This window comes from Marmota monax, unplaced genomic scaffold (genome assembly GCF_021218885.2).
Source record: "Marmota monax isolate L192 unplaced genomic scaffold, Marmota_monax_Labrador192_F-V1.1 WCK01_AAM20220418_F8-fsc00060, whole genome shotgun sequence".
Classification (NCBI taxonomy): Eukaryota; Metazoa; Chordata; class Mammalia; order Rodentia; family Sciuridae; genus Marmota; species Marmota monax.
This window is the reverse complement of record NW_026692826.1, coordinates 10,888,804-10,907,976: the sequence shown is the minus strand read 5'-3', so window position 1 is coordinate 10,907,976 and position 19,173 is coordinate 10,888,804. Positions and strand designations below refer to the sequence as shown.

Genomic DNA, 19,173 nt, shown 5'->3' with positions numbered 1-19,173 from the left:
AAAAAAAAGATAAAAAAACTATTTTAAAAAATTTCCTACAAAGGCACTAAATACTAAAGGGAGACTAGAAATCTAGAAATTCAGTTCTTTATCACCAATCAAAACCCAAAACAAAGTGAACCTTGTGAGTTTCTAAGTACTTGACTGAAGAGGCTTTTGCAGCTGCTGCCAAGGTACAGTTACCACGCTGCAGCAGGCATGCCCACTTGGGGCAGTGGGACTCCTGCCTGCTGTCCCCACAGAGCCCCCTGCCGGGCACCCAGCCCGGACAGGACACCTGCTTTGTAGTGTGACACAGGTCCTGACTGCGGTGCCCAGCCCCTCCTTCCCCACACTGTTTTTCTGTGGACTGCCCTGGCCCTGTGTGGCAGCAGCACACGGGGGTCAGACGGTCTTCCGCACAGGACCCAGTGCAGGAAGCCACTGCAGAGCAGCTCAAGTGCAGCCAAGACCAGTGGCGGGCGCCAGAGGCCCTCCTTCAGCTACTCGGGAGCTGTGCAAGCCTTCAGTAAAACAGTTTCAGAAAGCACATTCCCACCATTGTTCCCACGCACCCAAGGTCCTGCACACTGGCCTACTCGGTGCCTCCTGGCCAGAGCACTCGGCTGCCACAGCAGAATTTCTCACCTACCAACGTCCTGCTGTTAACACAAGAACTGAGCCTGTGTTCTCCTGCCCTCATCGTTAAGCTAACATCCTGTCCCTGAAGATGCCCACAGATGGGCAGCCCTGACCCCACTGCTGGTCTTGCAGTAGCCAACTGACCTGCAATGGTGTGTGCGTACAGCCGGCTGCCGAAGGTGAAGACATGCAGCTCGTACAGCTTGGCGATCTTCTCCAGGAAGTCCTTGCAGTGCGGGCGCAAGCGGGTGTGCAGCATCGGCTCACCCCGACCCAGCTGGAAGTGGAAGATGCCCTGCAAGGACCACAGGGCCATGAGAGCGCGCACAGGCTGCGGGCACCTGCGACTGCGGCTCGGCAGGAGTCTGCAGACGAGCTCCGGTGTCGGGAGCCATCTGTGAACAGTGCATGGACCAAACCGGCATCAGAGCCGTCGAATAGGAAAATCCTGCTGGTGCGACGCCCAGACACATGTGAGCTCCTACTCAGCTCTGCCCAAAGGTCCCCAAGCCTCTCAGAGGTGACTGTGGCTTGTCAAGATGCCCATCAACCTGTTGACTGCAAGACACCATAAACACAGACTCCGCCTGCTGAAACCGTATCCCTTCCTTTGATCCTCTCCCTTGAATAACTGGAGCCATTTTTTAACTGTTGGGTTCCAGCTCCTCCCAGGACTAGAAGACTCTGTCAGGCACTCTGCTTTATTCTATTTTAAATGTTTTTTAGTTGTAGATGGATACAATGCCTTTATTTATTTGGTTTTAGTTGTAGATGGACACAGTACCTTTATTTTATACGTTTGTTAACTTACATGTGGGGCTGAGGATGGACCCCAGTGCTTCACACATGCTAGTCAAGTGCTCCACCACTGAGCCCCAGCCCCAGCCTAGGCACTCTGCTTTTAAAACTGATTCTCTGGGCTGGGGATGTGGCTCAAGTGCTAGCACGCTGGCCTAGCATGCATGAGGCACTGGGTTCGATTCTCAGCACCATGTAAAAACAAAATAAAGATATTATGTCCACCTAAAAATAAAAAATATACTAAAAAAACAAAAACAAAAAAACCCCCGATTCTCTGACTTTGTCTCTTATTTCTTCACTATTTCAGACTTCACTATTTCTCAGGGGGCTTATCCTCTCCTGAAGAGGAAAAGTTACCCTGGCGAGGTGCTGGTCATCTCGAAAACTGCAGGGCCCAACCAGGACCTCAGGAGGAGCCAGTAGCCAGCACTGATACACACCAGGGGAAAACCTTTCACACTCATGACTGAGGAAGTGCAGGCTGACACCCACTGAAGCCAACTGCCCTGTAAGCACACTAACCACCAGGACCTGACAACTACCACAGCTCCCGATGTATCTACTCCTCATAACCACGCAATCACCCACAATTACCTAAAGTGATCACTTCTGCTAACTACCCATAGTAACTACCAACTACCCATTGTGATGATTAACTGCCACTTATAACCATGTTAACCACACATGGTGACAGTCCCTCGGGACCTAACAACTACCCATAATAACTACCACAGCTCCCTGGGGTAACTACCCCTGGTAACCATAACAATCACCCACAACTGCCTATGACTATTACCTATGGTGACTACTTCTGCTAACCACACATGGTGACAGTTAACTATCACTGGTAACTGCTAACCACCCATGGTGATGTGATTTTCCCTTAGGACCTAACAACCACGTAGGATAATTACCAGAACTCAGACACAGTGAACTGCAGCACGAGATCATGTCTACACTGGCTAATCTGCTCCCCAAACACAGGGTGACCTATAGAAGTATTAAAAACAAGACTATGTACTCTTTTTAAAAAATATTTTTTAGCTGTTGATGGACCTTTAATTTATTTATTTGTGTGTGGTGCTGAGAATTGAATCAGTGCCTCACATATGCTAGGCAAGCGCTCTACCACTGAGCCTCAACCCCAGCCCCAAGACAACGTACTCTTACACTGAATTATGGGAGCGGTGGCTTCTAGGAGAGCCACGTTGGGAACAGATGACAATACTCACTTTGTTTGACATCTGTGGACAGTGTTGCTCTGTCGTGTGAATTAAGGTCTGGTCCAAATCAACCATGAGGACTAGTTTTCTGTTTCGATGTAGTCTTTGCTGATCTTCCCTTCCAAGTTTTTCAGCTTGCTAAAATTAAAAGAAAAAATTAAAAAAGAGTACTTATATCTGGATCCAATGTAAAGCCCAATTCCATTAAAAGAAGTAAAAGGACACTGTAGGTGCGCATCAGCACCATCACATGCCCAGGACCTACAGTCAACAGCGGCCTGCACACTCAGGGTCTCCCCACTGGCCAGTGCTGCACACTGACCAAAATCCAGTCTGTCTGGTCAAAACCTGCTTATGGGAATATGGGTCACGGTGGCACTTTGTGATTGACTAGATATGGAAAGCAGAGGGGGAAAGGAAGTGGGTGTCTGTAACAACTCAGCTGAATGCTAGGGGACACCTCAGTTGGGGTGAGCTGCAACAATCACAGAGGAGGCTGACGGGGCGAACCACCGGCCTGCTCCAGAGGCCAGGGAGGAGGGTCAGTCCTCCTGGCCCAGCGCTGCCCTTATCACTGTGCGGTAGGCCATCAGCCGTGAACAGGCAGGGGCCGACGTCAGACGTGAGCACTAAGAAGATCCATAAGTCATCCGACTGAGACCCCAGGGAGTCCTCCGGGAGAAGTGGGCATCTGGCAACGGGAACCCCAATGCCCACCCTCGCCTGGTTGTAGGTGATCACGACCCTAAGGTGACTCTCACCCCGGGCATGGGGCCTGACGGAAGCCGGTGAGCTTCAGGGAAATGGGGCCTGGTGTGTCAGAGCCTCCCGGGAGGAAGTGAACTACGACCCCTTATGGGACCACTCTCTCCTATGACCAGGTCTCCCAGACATTCACTCCCTCATCACCAGGGCACAACCACCCTGTGACGAGGTCGTCGCGAGGAGATCCCCTGAGGCTACACCAAGGGACATGTATGGGGGAAGAAGAGAGCAGAACAAGGACAACGAAGCCAGATCCCCGACCCCGACTCTCCAGGGCTGCTGTTCTCAGAGACTGCACAGGACACCTGGTGTCGCACTGAAGGCTCTCTCTCTGCTTCTCCTCTTCCCGAGTCTCCTGTTGGGAGTTTACTGCAGCTCAGCACTACTCACCTGAAACCCTCCCTGCGAGACTGCAAGCAAGCGGCGGCAGAGAACCCTGCAGCAGCTTTGGCTGTGCGGGAATGCCTCTTTCTCTGCAACACCCGGGGGCCCGGCTGGGCCCAGAGATGTGCCACAGCATGGCCACACTCCAGGCCCAGCACGGGCTCTCCTCTGAGACGGCCCTGCCCAACCTGCTAGAGGGCAAACGTATCCACTAGGTAAATATGTCGGGTGTGCTTCATGCCAGGTTTCTTGCTTTGACTGCATTCAGCTAGTCACAGAAGAGGTGAGCTGGAGACCTCCTGCCACATGGCTCCCGAAAGGGATGTGGCATAAAGGGCCAGCAGTTCTGCTGTGGTGGGAAGATGGGAGACGCCCTTCTCCTGTAACCCCAAAGTTCCCGACTTTGTTTTACACACACATACGCATTCACTTTGTTTCACACACACACGCATTCACTTTGTTTCACACACACATACGTATTCACATTTGTTTAAAGTTCAGTGATCCAGAAAAACCAGAACAGTGCATCTGGCATTCTGTCTTCCCCATAAAAACAGACTGAAGTTGCTGTGTGTCACTTGAGAGCATAAGTCTGACCAAATCCTCCTGATGAGCCATGTTTCCCCACTTAGAGAAATGGATGACCCTGAAGCATTCTCACAACCCAGAAAAAACTCCCACTGGTGGTGGAACTCTCTACAGGTGCTGGGGGTGGGGGGATGGAGGGTGCTAGCTCCTGCCCCCTCCCGGGACACTTGCCTGCACACCAGACAGAGGCCCATACGGCCACAAGCTTCAGGGTGACCCGTGGGTACCAGAGCAGCACAGACACTCAAGACGATCTGGAGGGCCTCCCTCCCAGTCCTGCACAGGACCTGCTACCCGCCACGGTGTTCTCAACCAGCAGCACAGCAGATGTCACCTGGATCCCACCCTGGCCACCTCACTTCCAATACTCTCTATGGCAGCTGATCCCTAGCTCCACCAGCCCCAGGACGATGGCAGTTCCTGGGCAGCAGACTGCCCCAGCAGCCTTGTCCCTCACAGCCGCCTGCCCTGCTGTCCTCCCTGTGCACACCCTGGGAAGCATGCTGCCTCTGGAGCTGTGTCCAGGCATCCACCACCTCCCTTTCACCCAGAATCTGGCTCGAGGGGCACCCAAACAGAGCGGTGCCTGCACTGGCAGCACGAGGGAGGTTCCTGCCATGGAGCGGTGGGGCAGACTTGCTGGCTGAAGAAAGCGGAGGACAGAAGCCATCAGTCTGAAACGTCTGAGCCGCTGCACAGCTACCCTTCAGAAATGACACTGTAGGCGGGTCCCACGTCTTCACAGGACCCTGCGTACACTCACCTCAGAGCTCACCATCAGCTCTGGCACACTGTGGACCATGGACACGGTTGCTGTGGACAGCGGCACCTGCTGCTCGCCATTCTTGCTCTGCAGCCTTTGAATGCAAGAAGATACCTTAGAAGGTGCTGTGCCTGGGTTAACTGGGACGGGCTCCAAGCTGCAGGCAGGCCCGTGCCCGCTGCCCCTGCACAGAACCCTGCTCTGCGGCAGCTGGGGAGTGCCCTCCACTGTCTGGGCACCAACAGGAAAGCACCAGACCCCAAGCTCTCAGTAAGCCACTCTCTGGGCCACAAAGCTCAGCTGTCCCAGCCACACTCACGCCTGCAGGCAAGAGTTAGTTGCATTCAGGGTCAAAACCCTCTAATTAACTACGAAGTCATGAGACCCATGAACAGGCCTATAGGGGAAACAGAAAAAAAAAAAAAAAAAAAAAAAAAAAATCCAAGTGTCAGCCACCCTCCAGACTGACAAAGAACCACTTGTTATCAGCAGTTGGCTGGCCCACGGCCTGGGAAAAGAGGGCTCAGGCGGGAACATGGCCACCTGCACCGGGGACAAGACAAGCCTGTGGTCCCCACAGGGAGAACAAACCCCAACCCTCTAGCATGCTCCCATTGCATCTGAGCAGAGCACCGGAGTGATCTGGGGCTTCCACAAACCAAGAATGAAAACAGGATCCAGTCTGGTTTGGGTGTGGCCAAGGGAAGGCGGCTGTTCTCTGAACCCTGCCCGCAGGCCCAGCCTCAGACCCCAAGAGTGCTGCTCCTCCCTCCAATGCTGCTCACTGGGTCAGGTCCTGGCCACACTCCGCACACAAGCCCTTCATGACGACCGGGTGGCTGCATCCTTCCAGTGTCACCAGAAGCGCCCTGCAAAATATGAGATGAAACAACGACTGATCATAAAGGAAAGAACGCTTTAAAATCCATGGGTACGTCAGAGTATGAGAAAGGGTACCAGGAAAGGGCATGAGCCTTATGCCAGCTTGACCCTGGCTCTCACTTGCTCCAGAGGGCCTCACCCCACACCAGGGTTGTTTTCTTTGACTACAAAATGAAGGGACTTTGGGCTGGAAGTGTGGCTCAGTGGCAGAGCGCTTGCCTCCCATGTACGAGGCACTGGGTTTGATCCTCAGCACCACGCAAAAATAAATAAATAAAATAAAGGTACCAGGTCCATGAAAACTAACTAACTAAATAAATAAAATGAAGGGACTTTTCCCTTGTGGCTCTCTCTCATGGAAAACAAAACAGAACAAATTCTGCTATACACAGCAGAAAAAATAAGGATGACAAGAGGAGGAGCTGAAAAAATAAGGATGTCTACTTAGAAGAGGAGACCACACAGAAATGGCCTCAAAAGACATCAAATATATTAAGCACGTGCTTGTGACCCCCTGCATTTCCGATGAGCTTGTGGAAACCAAGCTTTATTCATGAATGCAGTGGGAAGCACTTGGGTGATTCTAGGATAACAAGGTGCGGCTCCTCCCATGGGTGGTTCCCATTCCAGAAAGGCTCATGTTCAGAGAAGTATTTTTTTCTGATAGAACTTTTACAATATTCCTAGTTTTATACAGATGCAGAGATGATTTTTCTCCCTATGTCACTGCTGGTTTAGCCCTTACAGAATGCTTAACAAAATGTATAGAATCTGTATGCTGAATGTCAAAAACACTGATGTGAGAAATCAAAAGTCAAAATAACCATCATGGATTGAAAGACAACACAGCAAAGATGTCAGTTCTCTCAAAATGACCTTCAGGTTTTCCCAACTCCTATCAAAATCCCAGCACAGCTTCTGTAGGCACAAACTTACTCTAAGAACTATGCGAAAGGCACTGGTCCTCAAGTAGGTGAAACAATCTTGAAAAGACAGTCAGATGACGGGGAACCGCCACCTGGTTTGGAGTCGCCCTGCACAGCTGCAGGGGCCAGAGGGAGGGGCTGCAGACAGGAATGCTTGCAAACAGTGCAGACATGTGAACGGCTCTGGCCAGTACTGTGGCTGAGAAGGACAGCCTTCCACAGACGTGCAGGAACATAATGCACAAAACCTTGACCTGAGCATCAGACCTCACACAAAGCCAACTCAAAATGAACTTACACTTTAAAAAAAGGGAAGAAATCTTTAAGATCATGGTCTAGGCAGAATTGTTAGACTTGACACTAAAAGCCTGAGCCATAAACAGTAAAACTGATCAATGCAGCTCATCAAAATTAAAACTCCTGCTCTAAAAATACCCTGTGACGGTGTAAAGACGAGATATGCACTGGGAGGTGTCTGCAGGTCACAGCCCCAACAAAGGACTGGTATCTGGTATACAGAACTCTTCTGATTCCACCACCCTGCTAGAAAACAGGCAGAAGACACTCGCAGACGTTTCACTAAAGGTGTGCACACAGCAGAGGCACACCGAGGACACTCCCCACCGTGGCTGGCACAGCACACCACCACGGCAAGGCCATGGACCACCAGCACTGCAAAGGGAGGCACAGTGGCTCTGCTCTGCTTCCCGAGGACACACCACCACGTGTGGTGGCCGTAAAATACAGAGACAAGCTCCAAGTCCCAAAGAATCAGCTTACTGGGTCTCAAATTAGAGCACACGGCCACGCTGGGCATCCCACAGGCACTGGCTTCTTTTCCTACTGTGCACAACCAGGGCCACTAGGATAGTCCCTCTCCCATGGGACTGTAAGCCCTGGGCTGGAGCCCCACACGGCAACCTAACAGTTCCTGTTGGTTCAGAGAGCGTGGCTTGGACAGGGGGTGTCTCCTCCAGTCCTGACAGTCCCTCCAGAAACTTGTCCCACCAATATTTCCCCTCCCCCAAGGGTACCCTCTGACCATCTGAAACAACACTTTGACCTCCATCCAAACTCTGCCCTGCTTCCCAAGCTTGAAGTAAAAGGACCAGGCCCACCTGCACCAATCCACGTGGCTTTCCTGCCAAACCATCTTCCCTCTGGGACGCCTCCAGGTTCCACAACATTCATATCCACAGCACTGACAGGCTAGGGCCACTGGTACACAAGGGAGGCCACGGCGCCTGACTCAGCCTTGTACCTCCCAGTGCCCAGGCTTCTCGGGGCTTTGTCCCATGACTTGTACTGCTCTACCCCAACCACGACACTCAGACCCTATCCTCTGAATAGAGTCTGGTGTCTCTCACCCGAGCACCATCATCAAGCTCCAGGTCTCCAGCCCTCAATGGGCGCCTGGTCTCCCCTCTCCTTGGCCCATGCCTGTACACCACAGAGCAGCCAGCTCTCTCAAGGGAGACTTGCACTGCTCCTGCCCCATTCAAAAGCAACCCTCCGTGTGGCAAAGGCGTGCACAGGGTGGCCCTCTGGGTTCAGGCAGAGCCAGCACCAGCACTCAGTGCTCCTTCCCAAAGCTACAGGGCCACAGGAGCCCTGGGCCATCAGGACTCTGAAGATTTGTTGGGGGCCTGTCAGGCCTGGGTGTGCCTTGTGCCCTGTGGGGTGCTGGGGTGGGTGTCACAGGCAGCAGAGTAAACTGGCCATGCAATGGGCTGTGGGGTTCGTGATCAAAGACTGCAAGAGAACGGAGGACCAGGGTGGCAGGAGCAGCCGAGAGGAAAGGGATACATAGTCATGAGCCTCCTGGACTCTAGTCCCACGTTTATGGTGCTCGTCTGTCTTTACACCAGTTATCACACTGCCTTGATCACTGAGGTTGCACAGTGTGTTTTGAAACCAGGCAAGTGAACACAATCATTTCCTCTTAGCTGCTCCTGCCAGCCTGGTGTTTCGCCAAATGCCCAAGGAGCATCTTTTTTTGCAAAGATTTTTTCCCTCCAGCCTACAGTTCACTTTTCATTTTTTATTAGTATTTTTCAAAGAGCAAGTTTTACAAGACTTGGTGAAGTACTGTTAGTCGCATGTTGGGGGTCATCCTTATTAGGAAATCTTTGCCTTACGCAAGATTGCTTAGATTTCCTTCCACAGGTTCACAGTTTTATATCATGTCATCAGGTGTGTGATCATTGAGTCACTTCTCAGTAAGACGTAAAGTAAAGGCTGGGCTTTTTTAACTTGCCTGCGGAACTTGTGGCTCTTAACGAATCACCCACTCAGTGCCCAAGCACACGCCTGGGATCTCAGTTCTGCAGATGAAGTCTGAAGGAGTCTCACTGGGCTCCAGCCCAGAGCTGGGCAGAGCTGGCTCCTCCATGGGCCCAGAAGTGCTCCGTGCCTTCTGCTCTTCTGAGGCACCTGCAGCCATCCTTGCTGGCAGGGGCGGTCCCCACACTCTCTCTGGTTCTTCCCCATGTCACATCTCCCTCTGACATGGGGGTGGGAGGACAATTCTGTCCACCAAAGGGACAGACAGTTGTTGGCCCATATGACCAAGGCACCAGTGCTGGCATTTTTCTTCACGGAACTTCCCGGGTACCCTGAGGACAACCTGTTGGTCTGTATCTATGAGCCTTCTGGACTCTAATCCCACGTTTGTGATGCTCGTCTATTTTTACATCAGTTATCACACTACCTTGATTACTGAAGTTGTACAGTATGTTTTAAAACCAGGCAATACACTCCTTAATTTTGTCCTTTTTTGAAACTGCTCTTCTAAGGTTCCTGAATTTCCATATAAACTTCAGAACCAGCTCCTTGATTTCTACAATTTTATTTCTACTGCGCATAAGTCATGTAATTTTCTGCGCTAGGGTCTTATTTTACAGTGCAGATTCTGCACACCAAGACACGTGGGACAGCAATGGGCACCTGGGGGGGATCTTGGTTGCCGCTCAACATCCCACAGGGCACAGGACATACTGCACAATCATCCAGCCCAGAATGTCCATGGGTGCCCATGCTGGAGGCTGCGGTAGAGAGAGGAGACACACTGCCTGCTAGCTTGTCCACCAGTGCACTCAGCTTCCAGGAGCTCATCCCAGTGGGCACAGCAGTCAGCCAGCACACTCACCCACAGGGACAGCTCCAGGTTCATGTGATAGCTTCCATCACCAAAGAAGTCCGCAGACCATGCAAGTGAGTGTCATGCAGACTGCAGAAGCCTCCCCTCTGCAGGGACACTGGACGGCTATCTAAAGACTACCTGCAGAGGAGGTCACAGACTAACTTTATTCCCCATAAAACTTTGACATCTGACCTTACTTATACCTATGGGGATTAAGATTATGAAAATTTATACTCATAAAAATGTTAAAATAAATATATACTAAAATTAAGCTCGATCTCTCCAACTCCAAGTGACTCTAGGAATCCCTGTCCTGTCAACTAGAATTTTGAAGGATGCTCCACAAGGCCAGTGCGGAAGGTTCCCAAATGCTTCCCACACCCTGGCAGAAAGCACACTCTCCTCTGAATGAAGAGGATCTCAGTGCAGAATGGAGCCGGCTCCCTCAGAAGGAAGCAAAAAGCAGCCCACAGGATCTCAACTCCAAGTGACAGTCTACTTAGAAACCTGTGCTGTGATGAATGAGCATGGAATGCCAACACCACAGCCTGACCAGTCTGAGAAGAAAGGTGCCACTGGACACAGCACCCCTGCCGGCCCAGAGAGAGGCCTCTGGGGAGAGGCCTGGGACAGCATCTGCTGAAGACACGCAGAGCCTGCATACTGTGGCCATAAGGACATGCCTGTGTCCACTCACTCAGCATCCGTCAAGTGCCAGCTTCTAGAACTAGAGAGATGCAGGTGAGTTCTGGGCGGGGTCTATGCCCTGGAAAGCAGCTGGGTGCTGCCAAACGACAGTACAGGGACGAGTCCTGGGTGCTCTGTGACCTGCGCAAGTTCAAAGCCTCAATCATGTACACATGCCAATGGGCTGTTTGTCTTCGGGTCAAAGTTTAGTGAGAATTTAAGGTATTTACAGATTAATAAAGTATCTTTGTCAAGATACTTAATTACAGTGGGAAAATTAGTGACTCTGCAATAGGAACTTGGCAGACGCCACCATACCCAGTGATCGACGTCTAACCTCACCATACAGGATGCACGGAGTTCATAGGCTTTCTCAAGTGACACCACTGCTCTGTTTCAGTCCTACTCACATACAAACCACAGTCTAACCAAGGCATGTTCTATATGATAGCCGACAATAAGGCCAGGAGGAAGACAGATGGCACTGACCCAGGACAGGCGTGAAGGCAACAGGGCAGGTGGCTCTTGCTACAGAGGCCTCCTCAGAAAAAGAAGGGGGCTCTGCAGCACAGAGGGTGGCACTGCACAGACACTGACTACTGGCTCTGGTGACAGCACAGCAGTTGTGTGAGAGGATTTTGGGTTTTTTGTTTGTTTGTTTTTGAAATGAATCACTCATGGGAAGGTGGCATGATACCTGGGTGAGCTCATATGAAAATTCATATGTAGTATTATCATAACTTTTCTTGAAGACTAAAACTATGGCCAAGAAGGCTGGAAGGAAAAAGAGTTCTTGTTTTGCCTGGCTGTAGGCTGGCATGTGAGTGGGCAGTCCCCATCCAGCATTTCACCAACCTACAGTCGGAGTTGGGCTGCCACTGACGGGGCCCTGCTCAGAAGGTACCAGGGCCACGCCACAGCCTGGGGCCCCGGAGAGGTCGGGACCCGGCAGTGGTTACCAAACTGTGGCTCTGAAGAACCAGTCTGAAGCATGTGGAGAAGAAGCTACAATAAGGATGGGCTGGCTCCTTCTCATCACCACCAGAACTCCACAGGGCCACTATGGAGACACAGAAGGGATTCTTACAGACTTCCACTCAGAGCACACGGGCTGAGGCGCGCCACAGGCTCTACTGCCCTCTGCTGGGGACAGGCTTCAGGATGAAGCAGCAGCACCCACCTCAGAATTTAACAGGCAGCGCTCCAGCCACTGCCAGCCTTGCAGAGCCTGACCACCCCTGGGGCACACCCAAGATAGGGCCAGAGCTGTGGGTTGTGCCTGAGCGCTAACAGCACACGACCAATGACCGGATCATCAAAGTCCACCACCCCACTAGTTCAGTCAATCCAGAACACATCGAAACGGCACGAAATGCCAATCCTCACAATTTAAAGCACAACGTGAAAACTACAGAAAATCTTTTAAAAGCTACTTTGAGCTGGATACAACAGCACATGCCTATAATCCTTGGGAAGCCGAGGGAGAAAGACCACAAGTTCCAGGTTAGCCTCTGCAATTTTGTGAGATCCTGTCTCAAAATTTTAAAAAAGGGCGGGGCTACAGCTCAGTGGTAGAGTGCCTATCCTCAGTGCTGCTGAAAAAGGAAACGAAATAGCCACTCTGAAACACAAATACCAAACAAACCTTTCTCAAGTTGGTGAAACAACAAAGACCTGTACACACATTATGCTAAGTAATATGTAAAAATCACTAAGGCATCTGCTCATAATCTTTAGGAAGTATATGTATCTTTTAGAATATTTTTGGAAACATACTGACTTATTCCATTTTGTCTAGGTTCTTCCCCCGAAACTTAAAAAGTACTTTTCTTGAGACAATAGATCTGCATCATTTCTTATATTTACCTTTGATATCATTATTTAAAAATGTATATGTAAAGTTGACTCATCCATTCCACCACACCCAAACATTTTACTTCACTTAATACATTTAAAAATTAAAGAACACACGGGGATGGGGATCCCCATCCCAGGCAGACAGGCCTCTGCTGGAGACACCAGAATCTGCAGCCGGGCCAGCTAGGGAGGCAGAAAGGAGGCTGGGGTTCTGTTCTGCAAAAACCGGAAACACGAAGTGGAATTCCACCTGATGTACAGTTCAACTGTGTTTAACAGGTTTGATTAAACAAAGTGACCATTTCCCTAGTTTTGGACATGTCTTTCTTTTTTAACTGTGTGATCTTTTAAATAATGCAGCTGCCAACAAGAAAGAACATGATTATTTAACTGAAAAAAATCTACTAACCCATCAAAATCCTCTATATCACGATGAAAAAGAAATTTCCTTATTTCCAAAGCAAGACTTTATTCTGTAGGTATTATTTAAGTGCACTGACTGAAATGTGTTTGGAATTTTAAACACCTCTCTAAGTTTAGAACACTGAGATGGCGAGCTAATCTTAGAATAGAAGAGGTTACAGTTTAAGGTGTTTTATTATAGCCTCTTCAAGGTCTTTAATTCTAGCATCTAAAAGTAACAAAGACAGCAATGCTGCTACTGCTGGAGCACTCCCCTTTCACCAAGGGCTCTCTGCTTTTCACCAACTCACACACCTGGCTGAGGGTCAGGCACCTGCCACACAGCACCATCTCCACCTCTGCATGGAGATGGTCCATCGCACCAATTACCTCATGTCACCTGGTCACTTCATCCATTTCCCCTCTCTTTGGACTTCAGGGTCACTCCATGAATGGATGACAGAAATAACAGATTCATACTTAGTTTCTGAGGGTGACTTATCAGTGTATTTATTGTTTATTTTTAGTTGTAGATGAATGATAACTTTATTTTTTATGTGGTGCTGAAGACTGAACTCAAGCCTCACACATGCTAGGCAAGCACTCTACCACTGAGCCACAACCCCAGCCCTTATCAGTGTATTTTTAATCAAAATATTTTAAACTCACATAAATATTGTACAAGCAGATGTACCCCACCACTGCACCTACTTTCCCATCTGGGGATGTCTGTGGACATGGTCCAGCCAGCGGTACACACACACGAAAGGCATTCACAGTGCAGCTCCCGATTCTGAACCTTGGTTTCCTTCCTGTGTACACCGAGGACGGCTCCTCCTCTCGCCTGATGGACCAAGAGCTATGGAAACATAACCCTACTACAGATCAAGGTGACAACCTAGCGACTGTTTCAACTTCACCCAAGAGAAGTGTTAAGTTCTTAGAACTGTTCTTTGTCTAAGAACAACCTCAGATGTTCTCTGGGAGGAAGGCGAGAGAGACAATGGCCACATGTGCCTGCTGCCCACATGGAGCCCAGCCACCTGTCTGCTCTGCGCTCCACCTAGGTGACCTGCAACAGCTACCTGAGGCTCACTCCCACAGACCTCCCTGGGATCCTTCCTCGCTTTAACCTTTTGTGTTGTTGAGGATTTATTAGACTTAAGAATTTATTATACTGAACTCCACAGACACAGGACCAGAGCTGCTTCTCTGTTCCTGGGCACCTCAGAGTGTGCTGGCCACAGGTTACACAAGCCAGTCACACCCCTCAGTCTCACATTCAGTCTCAGTTAAAAAACCAAGCTGCTGTCAAATATCCTATGCTCAAGGGTCAAGGGCCACCCGGGCTGTAGCAATTGTTGCAAAGCCCGCTATAGTAACTGTTGCAAAGTCTGTGCTCAACTGTATCAAGACATCATTCAGGCAGCTACCAGGCTCCTGCTCAGCAAATGTGACTTTCTTCAAAACCTCACTTCACTATTCAAAAATAAGCTTTTTACAAGCCTAATGAAAATCAAGAGGAAAAAATGATGATAGTAGGAAACTCTGGACAAATCTTCTGTGATGAAATCGTTCTTGATGCCTGCAGGGGCCCAGGGACTCAAGCCTCAGGAGAGACACCACTGCCCTTCACAGGAGTTCTATAGGAGGGACATCCCAACACCACACACAGAGAGCAACTCGGCGATCAGGGCCAGCAGTGGCTCAGCAACTCCATGAGGGACCAAAACGGTCCATTGCACAGACCAAGGGTTCGGGGCCAGGCTTCCCCCAAGAGCAAAGTTTACATGTGGTCTTGGCCAGCTGTACACCTACATGTTCCTCAGGCAGCCCTCCGAGAATGCCATGCTGACACCCAAGTTTCTGGTTAGTCAGCAGGGCTAGAAGCCACTGCTACAAGAGCCATAGGTTCCACTGGCGTGGGGAGGCTTGTGCAGAGAAGGCAAGCTCAAGGACAGACCTGTCCCTGCAGACAAGATGACAAGGGCAGGCCAAGACCCCCTCAATCCCCTCGGCACTGTCTGAACAGATGTATGTGACTTAAGCCATCAGAGGGGTTCTCTAAGGCGAACAACCCAAATCTGTGCACAAACGTTTAATGCAAATCAGATCAGATGCTTTCTGTCCTGCATGGTCTTAAGAACTTGAGACTTCTAGAACACCTCCAGAAAGCTATCAATATAAACCGGTCATGAAACAGCTGTCCATATGATTTGGGGACCTGCTCAGTATAAGTTAAACACCTGGGGCTATCAGACAGAAAGACCAATGGGTTTGGTCCGGCTCCTCTTCCCTGATGACCCTACTGTTCTGTCTATACCTGGTGTGAAGCCATCAGTTGGACTATGGAACTGCTGTGGGTCACAAAACCAGAGACAGAAAAACAGGAAATCCTTCAAAATGAAGTGCTGGGCTCAGGATCCTGAGAGGGAGCAAACCAGCTAGCTCTTTACTGACCAGGAAGGTGATTACCGTCCAACATTAGGATAGAATTTGACCACATTCTCTGCTTAGCTACACATAAAAACACATCCATCTGACATCTTTCACCTGAAATGTCTGCCTCCAAAAGTGTTTCACAGATTGGAACATTTGAATAGACTTCACACTGAACATCCCTAACCTGAAAATTCAAAATCTGAAACTTTGTGTGAGCATTTTGCTAGCACTCAAAAAGTTTTGTATCTTCCAGCATTTTGGACTTTAGATTTTAGGATCAGTGACACCCAATCTGTACAATTAAATTGTGGGGAAAGGACTACTTAGCCGAAATTCATGAGCTGTGGGAACCCACCATAGATGGCTGTATGCTTTACTATGGAGAGTTCTCCCTACAGCTCTTCAGACACATGCCAGTCACGCCTCTGCAGTCCACATAGTGGAAGGCTGCTCACGTCAGGGGTGCCACCTTACTAAAGAAGTCACTGGCAAGGTGTCTTTTACAAAACCCCTGTCAACAAGTGACTTAATTTAGTGATTTTTAAATCGTGTCACACAGAAGTACAGCAGACATTTTTTTGTGTGAAGCCAGACAGTCCCAGTCAGCCCTGAGTCCATGCTCAAAACACACCTGTGGAATTCAAGAAGGCAGGCAACCCTGAGCGGTGGAACCCATTCCAGAGAGGCAATTACAACTGCCAGAGGAAACACAACAAGGCTTTAAACTCATGCTTATGTCAACTGCTCCCTCCTGACGCACACAGGCAGGCACACAGGAATGCCACCGCAGCTGTGAATATCACATCATCATGATGTTCCCTGGACTCACAAAACCCCACATACAAATGCATATAAATAATTCCAACAGAAAAGGAAGCATTTTAAATTCAAGGTGACACTGCTTGATTTTCTAAAAGCAAGGATCCACCTGCTGCTCCTGGATTGGTGGGGAATGACAAGTTGGGCTTCTCATGAGTCCAGGAACACCTCTGGTGTCACCTGGATACATCATCTGAGAAGGGATGCCACTCATCAGTTTCTCAAGCCTCATGACAAACCACCACTATAAAGGACCCCAAGGTCTCAAACGTCAAAAAGAAGATAACAGCCACTTGCTGCTGGAATGTGTCATCAGGCCAATTGCTCAGCTGATTGCTTAGGCCAACTAGCTGGGTGGCCTGATTCATTATCTGGGCCTCAGTGGCCCCTTTTGTACAATCAGAGGAATGGAATGAAATGAGTAGAGCTCTCCACTTCTGGATCAGTGAACTTTACCCCTTTGGTACTCGGACTGAGGCTAAATGCTAATTAGGGACCAAGTGAACATTAGGTAGCTTTCCTAACATACCAACACAGTGCCCACCAAACTCACAGCCCTGACCTCTGAAGGAAGCCATGTGGGCGGCACTCAAGGGGCACATCCTTGAAGCAGCATATTTTCTGCCTGGGGGCTTCCTATCCCTTCCTGTGAGCATTCAATAGGAGGAGTGGGTGGTGACCCAAAGTCCAGTTACCCAGGCTCCATCTCCAAAGACACACTGGGGCTGCCATTACATGGGAAGTGAAGTTGGGAAAGACAATGAGGCAGAATGCCTGGGTCTGTGATCAAAAGATGGTGCTATCCTAATCCTTGTTTGTGCAGAGCAGCAAGTAGAAAGTATTCAACACAGGCAGGGTGGTGCCAACCCAAGGTAGAGGACGGTGGTGGGCAGAAACAGAAGGGTGGTGTCCTTCCAGAGGGAAGCTCTCACACCCAGTGAGGCCAGCAGCCTGCCCACTCCCCGCAGTTTCTGTTCCTTGGAATCAGAACAGCCTAGGTACACACACGTGCCCGTGTGTCAGCACACTCTAAGAACACGACACTGGCAAATTCAGGCATAAACTGGACACTCAGCAGTCAAGCACCTTAGAAGAGGACACATGTCCCTTTGTGAAGCCTGGAAAGCCGTGGAGTCCATACATGACGATCCTGTCACCTGGACCCAGCCTGAGCTCTGTCCCTTTCTCAGCTATGAGGCAGAACCACCGGGTTTTACAACCGCGTTTCACAAAGTTTACAAGTGTTTAAAGACCTGCACACGCCCCACAGCTTCTATTTCAGTAACAAATCTGGAACCTGCCTGAGTAGTCCTGTACTCACGGCCACCCCCAAGTTGTCTTCATTTACAAAAGGTGGAGTCCATCTACTACAGAAAAGTAGAAGTGCGTGCAGATTCCCCAAAGGGAGCAACTTTGGGTCACTAAAAATTTCATTTCCAACTCAAAATGCCTCCAGTAGTATGGTCACAAGTGCTGGGTCCCCAGCTTTACCAAGGCGCGCAGCTGCTGGGGTCGCCCTTTCCAAGCTCCCACCCAGCGCAGCTCCTCCGGGTGCCACTGCCCACCCCGCCACTCCTCCCGCGGCGCCCGGCCCCGGGACCCCACTCCCCGACCCGGCCCACTCACCCAGGGGCCACCACCTGGCCCGGCTGCGCGCAGAGCTCCCGCACCACGCCGGCGCGCTCCGACCTGAGCCTGCGCTCGGCCCGCGCCGCGCGCACGCAGCCCCCCGAAGCGGCGCGGGCCGGGGCGGGCCCGGCGGGCTGCGCCGAGGCGGCGGCCTCGCACACGGCCAGCACCGAGCCGATGCGCACAGTCGCGCCCGCCGCCACCCTCCACTCGAGCAGGCGCAGCGGCGCGGTGCCAGGGCAGCGCACCTCGGCCACGGCCGCCGGCGGGGCGCCCGCGGCGGGAAGGCGGGGCGCAGGCGGCACCTCCATCGCGACCGGGGCGGGCGGGGGGCGGCAAAGCAGGGGCGCTCAGGGCGCGGCGCCCCCCGCGGGCGGCGGCGACGCTGCGGTTCCCGCTCAGGCACCGGCTTCACCCGCCGCTCCGTGCGCGCCCACTTCCGGGAGGCGAGCTGACGTCACGGCGGGCGACGTGCCGTCGCGTGCGTGCGCCCAGGCCGCGGGTAAACACCGGGGCCACGCGGGGCCACTCCCGCGGGGCGGGGCGCGGGGCGCGGGGCGGGGCGCGGGGCGCGGGGCGGGGCGCGGGGCGGGGCGGGGCGCGGGGCGGGGCGGGGCGCGGGCCGCCGTCCCAGGGCTCTCGGGCTCAGTTAGGGACCCGGAGTGGCGAGAGCGCTGCTCCCGGCGTGCAGCGCGGGCCCGGGCCCAGGCCCAGGCTCGGGGGCGCGCCGCGCTTGGTCCGCGGCCACTCTCGGGCCGGAGCCCCCGGCGGCCGGGCACGGAGGCCAGAGCGCGGTGAGCGGGAGCAGGCAGCTCGGAGCAGCCAGCCGATTGCGGAGGCGGAGGCCGAGACCGAGTGCCCAGCCGCTGTCCGCCCGGCCCGGCGGAAGGTCACCCCTGTCCTGTGCTCAGTTTCCACCAGCGTCACGAGGCAGGAGGGAACAGGTAGGGGTTGAGACCAAGCATCGTGCCTGATCCGAGGAAGGCAGCTACTCTGCAGAAAGCAAACCACCGCCCGGAAAGTGGCCATAAGCCCAGCCCTCACCCTAAAAGAACAGGTGGTGTCTACACTCCAAAAAACTTCCTAAAGTTTTTCAGACTTTAGGAAAGCCGTAATGTGGACATGGAACCTGGGCAGCATCTTCATCAAATGAGTCAGTAGGTGTGCAGGAAAATCTGCGTGGAATGAAAAGACCACAAGCGTCTGTTAGTTCTGACTTTGCAAATCAGTTGAACAAAACTT

General features: G+C 51.6%; 1 protein-coding gene across 3 annotated transcripts in view; it reads right to left on the bottom strand.

The window, feature by feature from the left end:
- Nucleotides 1-18,257, bottom strand: part of Ctdp1 (CTD phosphatase subunit 1) — a 42,715-nt gene extending 24,458 nt beyond the window's left edge. Inside the window, exons 1-5 of one of the 3 annotated variants that reach the window (XM_046448598.1) lie at nt 17,929-18,257; nt 5,931-6,014; nt 5,146-5,239; nt 2,655-2,783; nt 766-916 (exon numbers count right to left, since the gene is read on the bottom strand). In XM_046448598.1, coding sequence (XP_046304554.1) covers nt 766-916; nt 2,655-2,783; nt 5,146-5,239; nt 5,931-6,014; nt 17,929-18,242 — 772 coding nt within the window. In that variant the 5' untranslated portion in view covers nt 18,243-18,257. The remainder of the gene's footprint in view (nt 1-765; nt 917-2,654; nt 2,784-5,145; nt 5,240-5,930; nt 6,015-17,928) is intronic. The other 2 variants (XM_046448600.1, XM_046448601.2) reach the window with 2 other exon arrangements.
- Nucleotides 18,258-19,173: the final 916 nt, after the last annotated feature.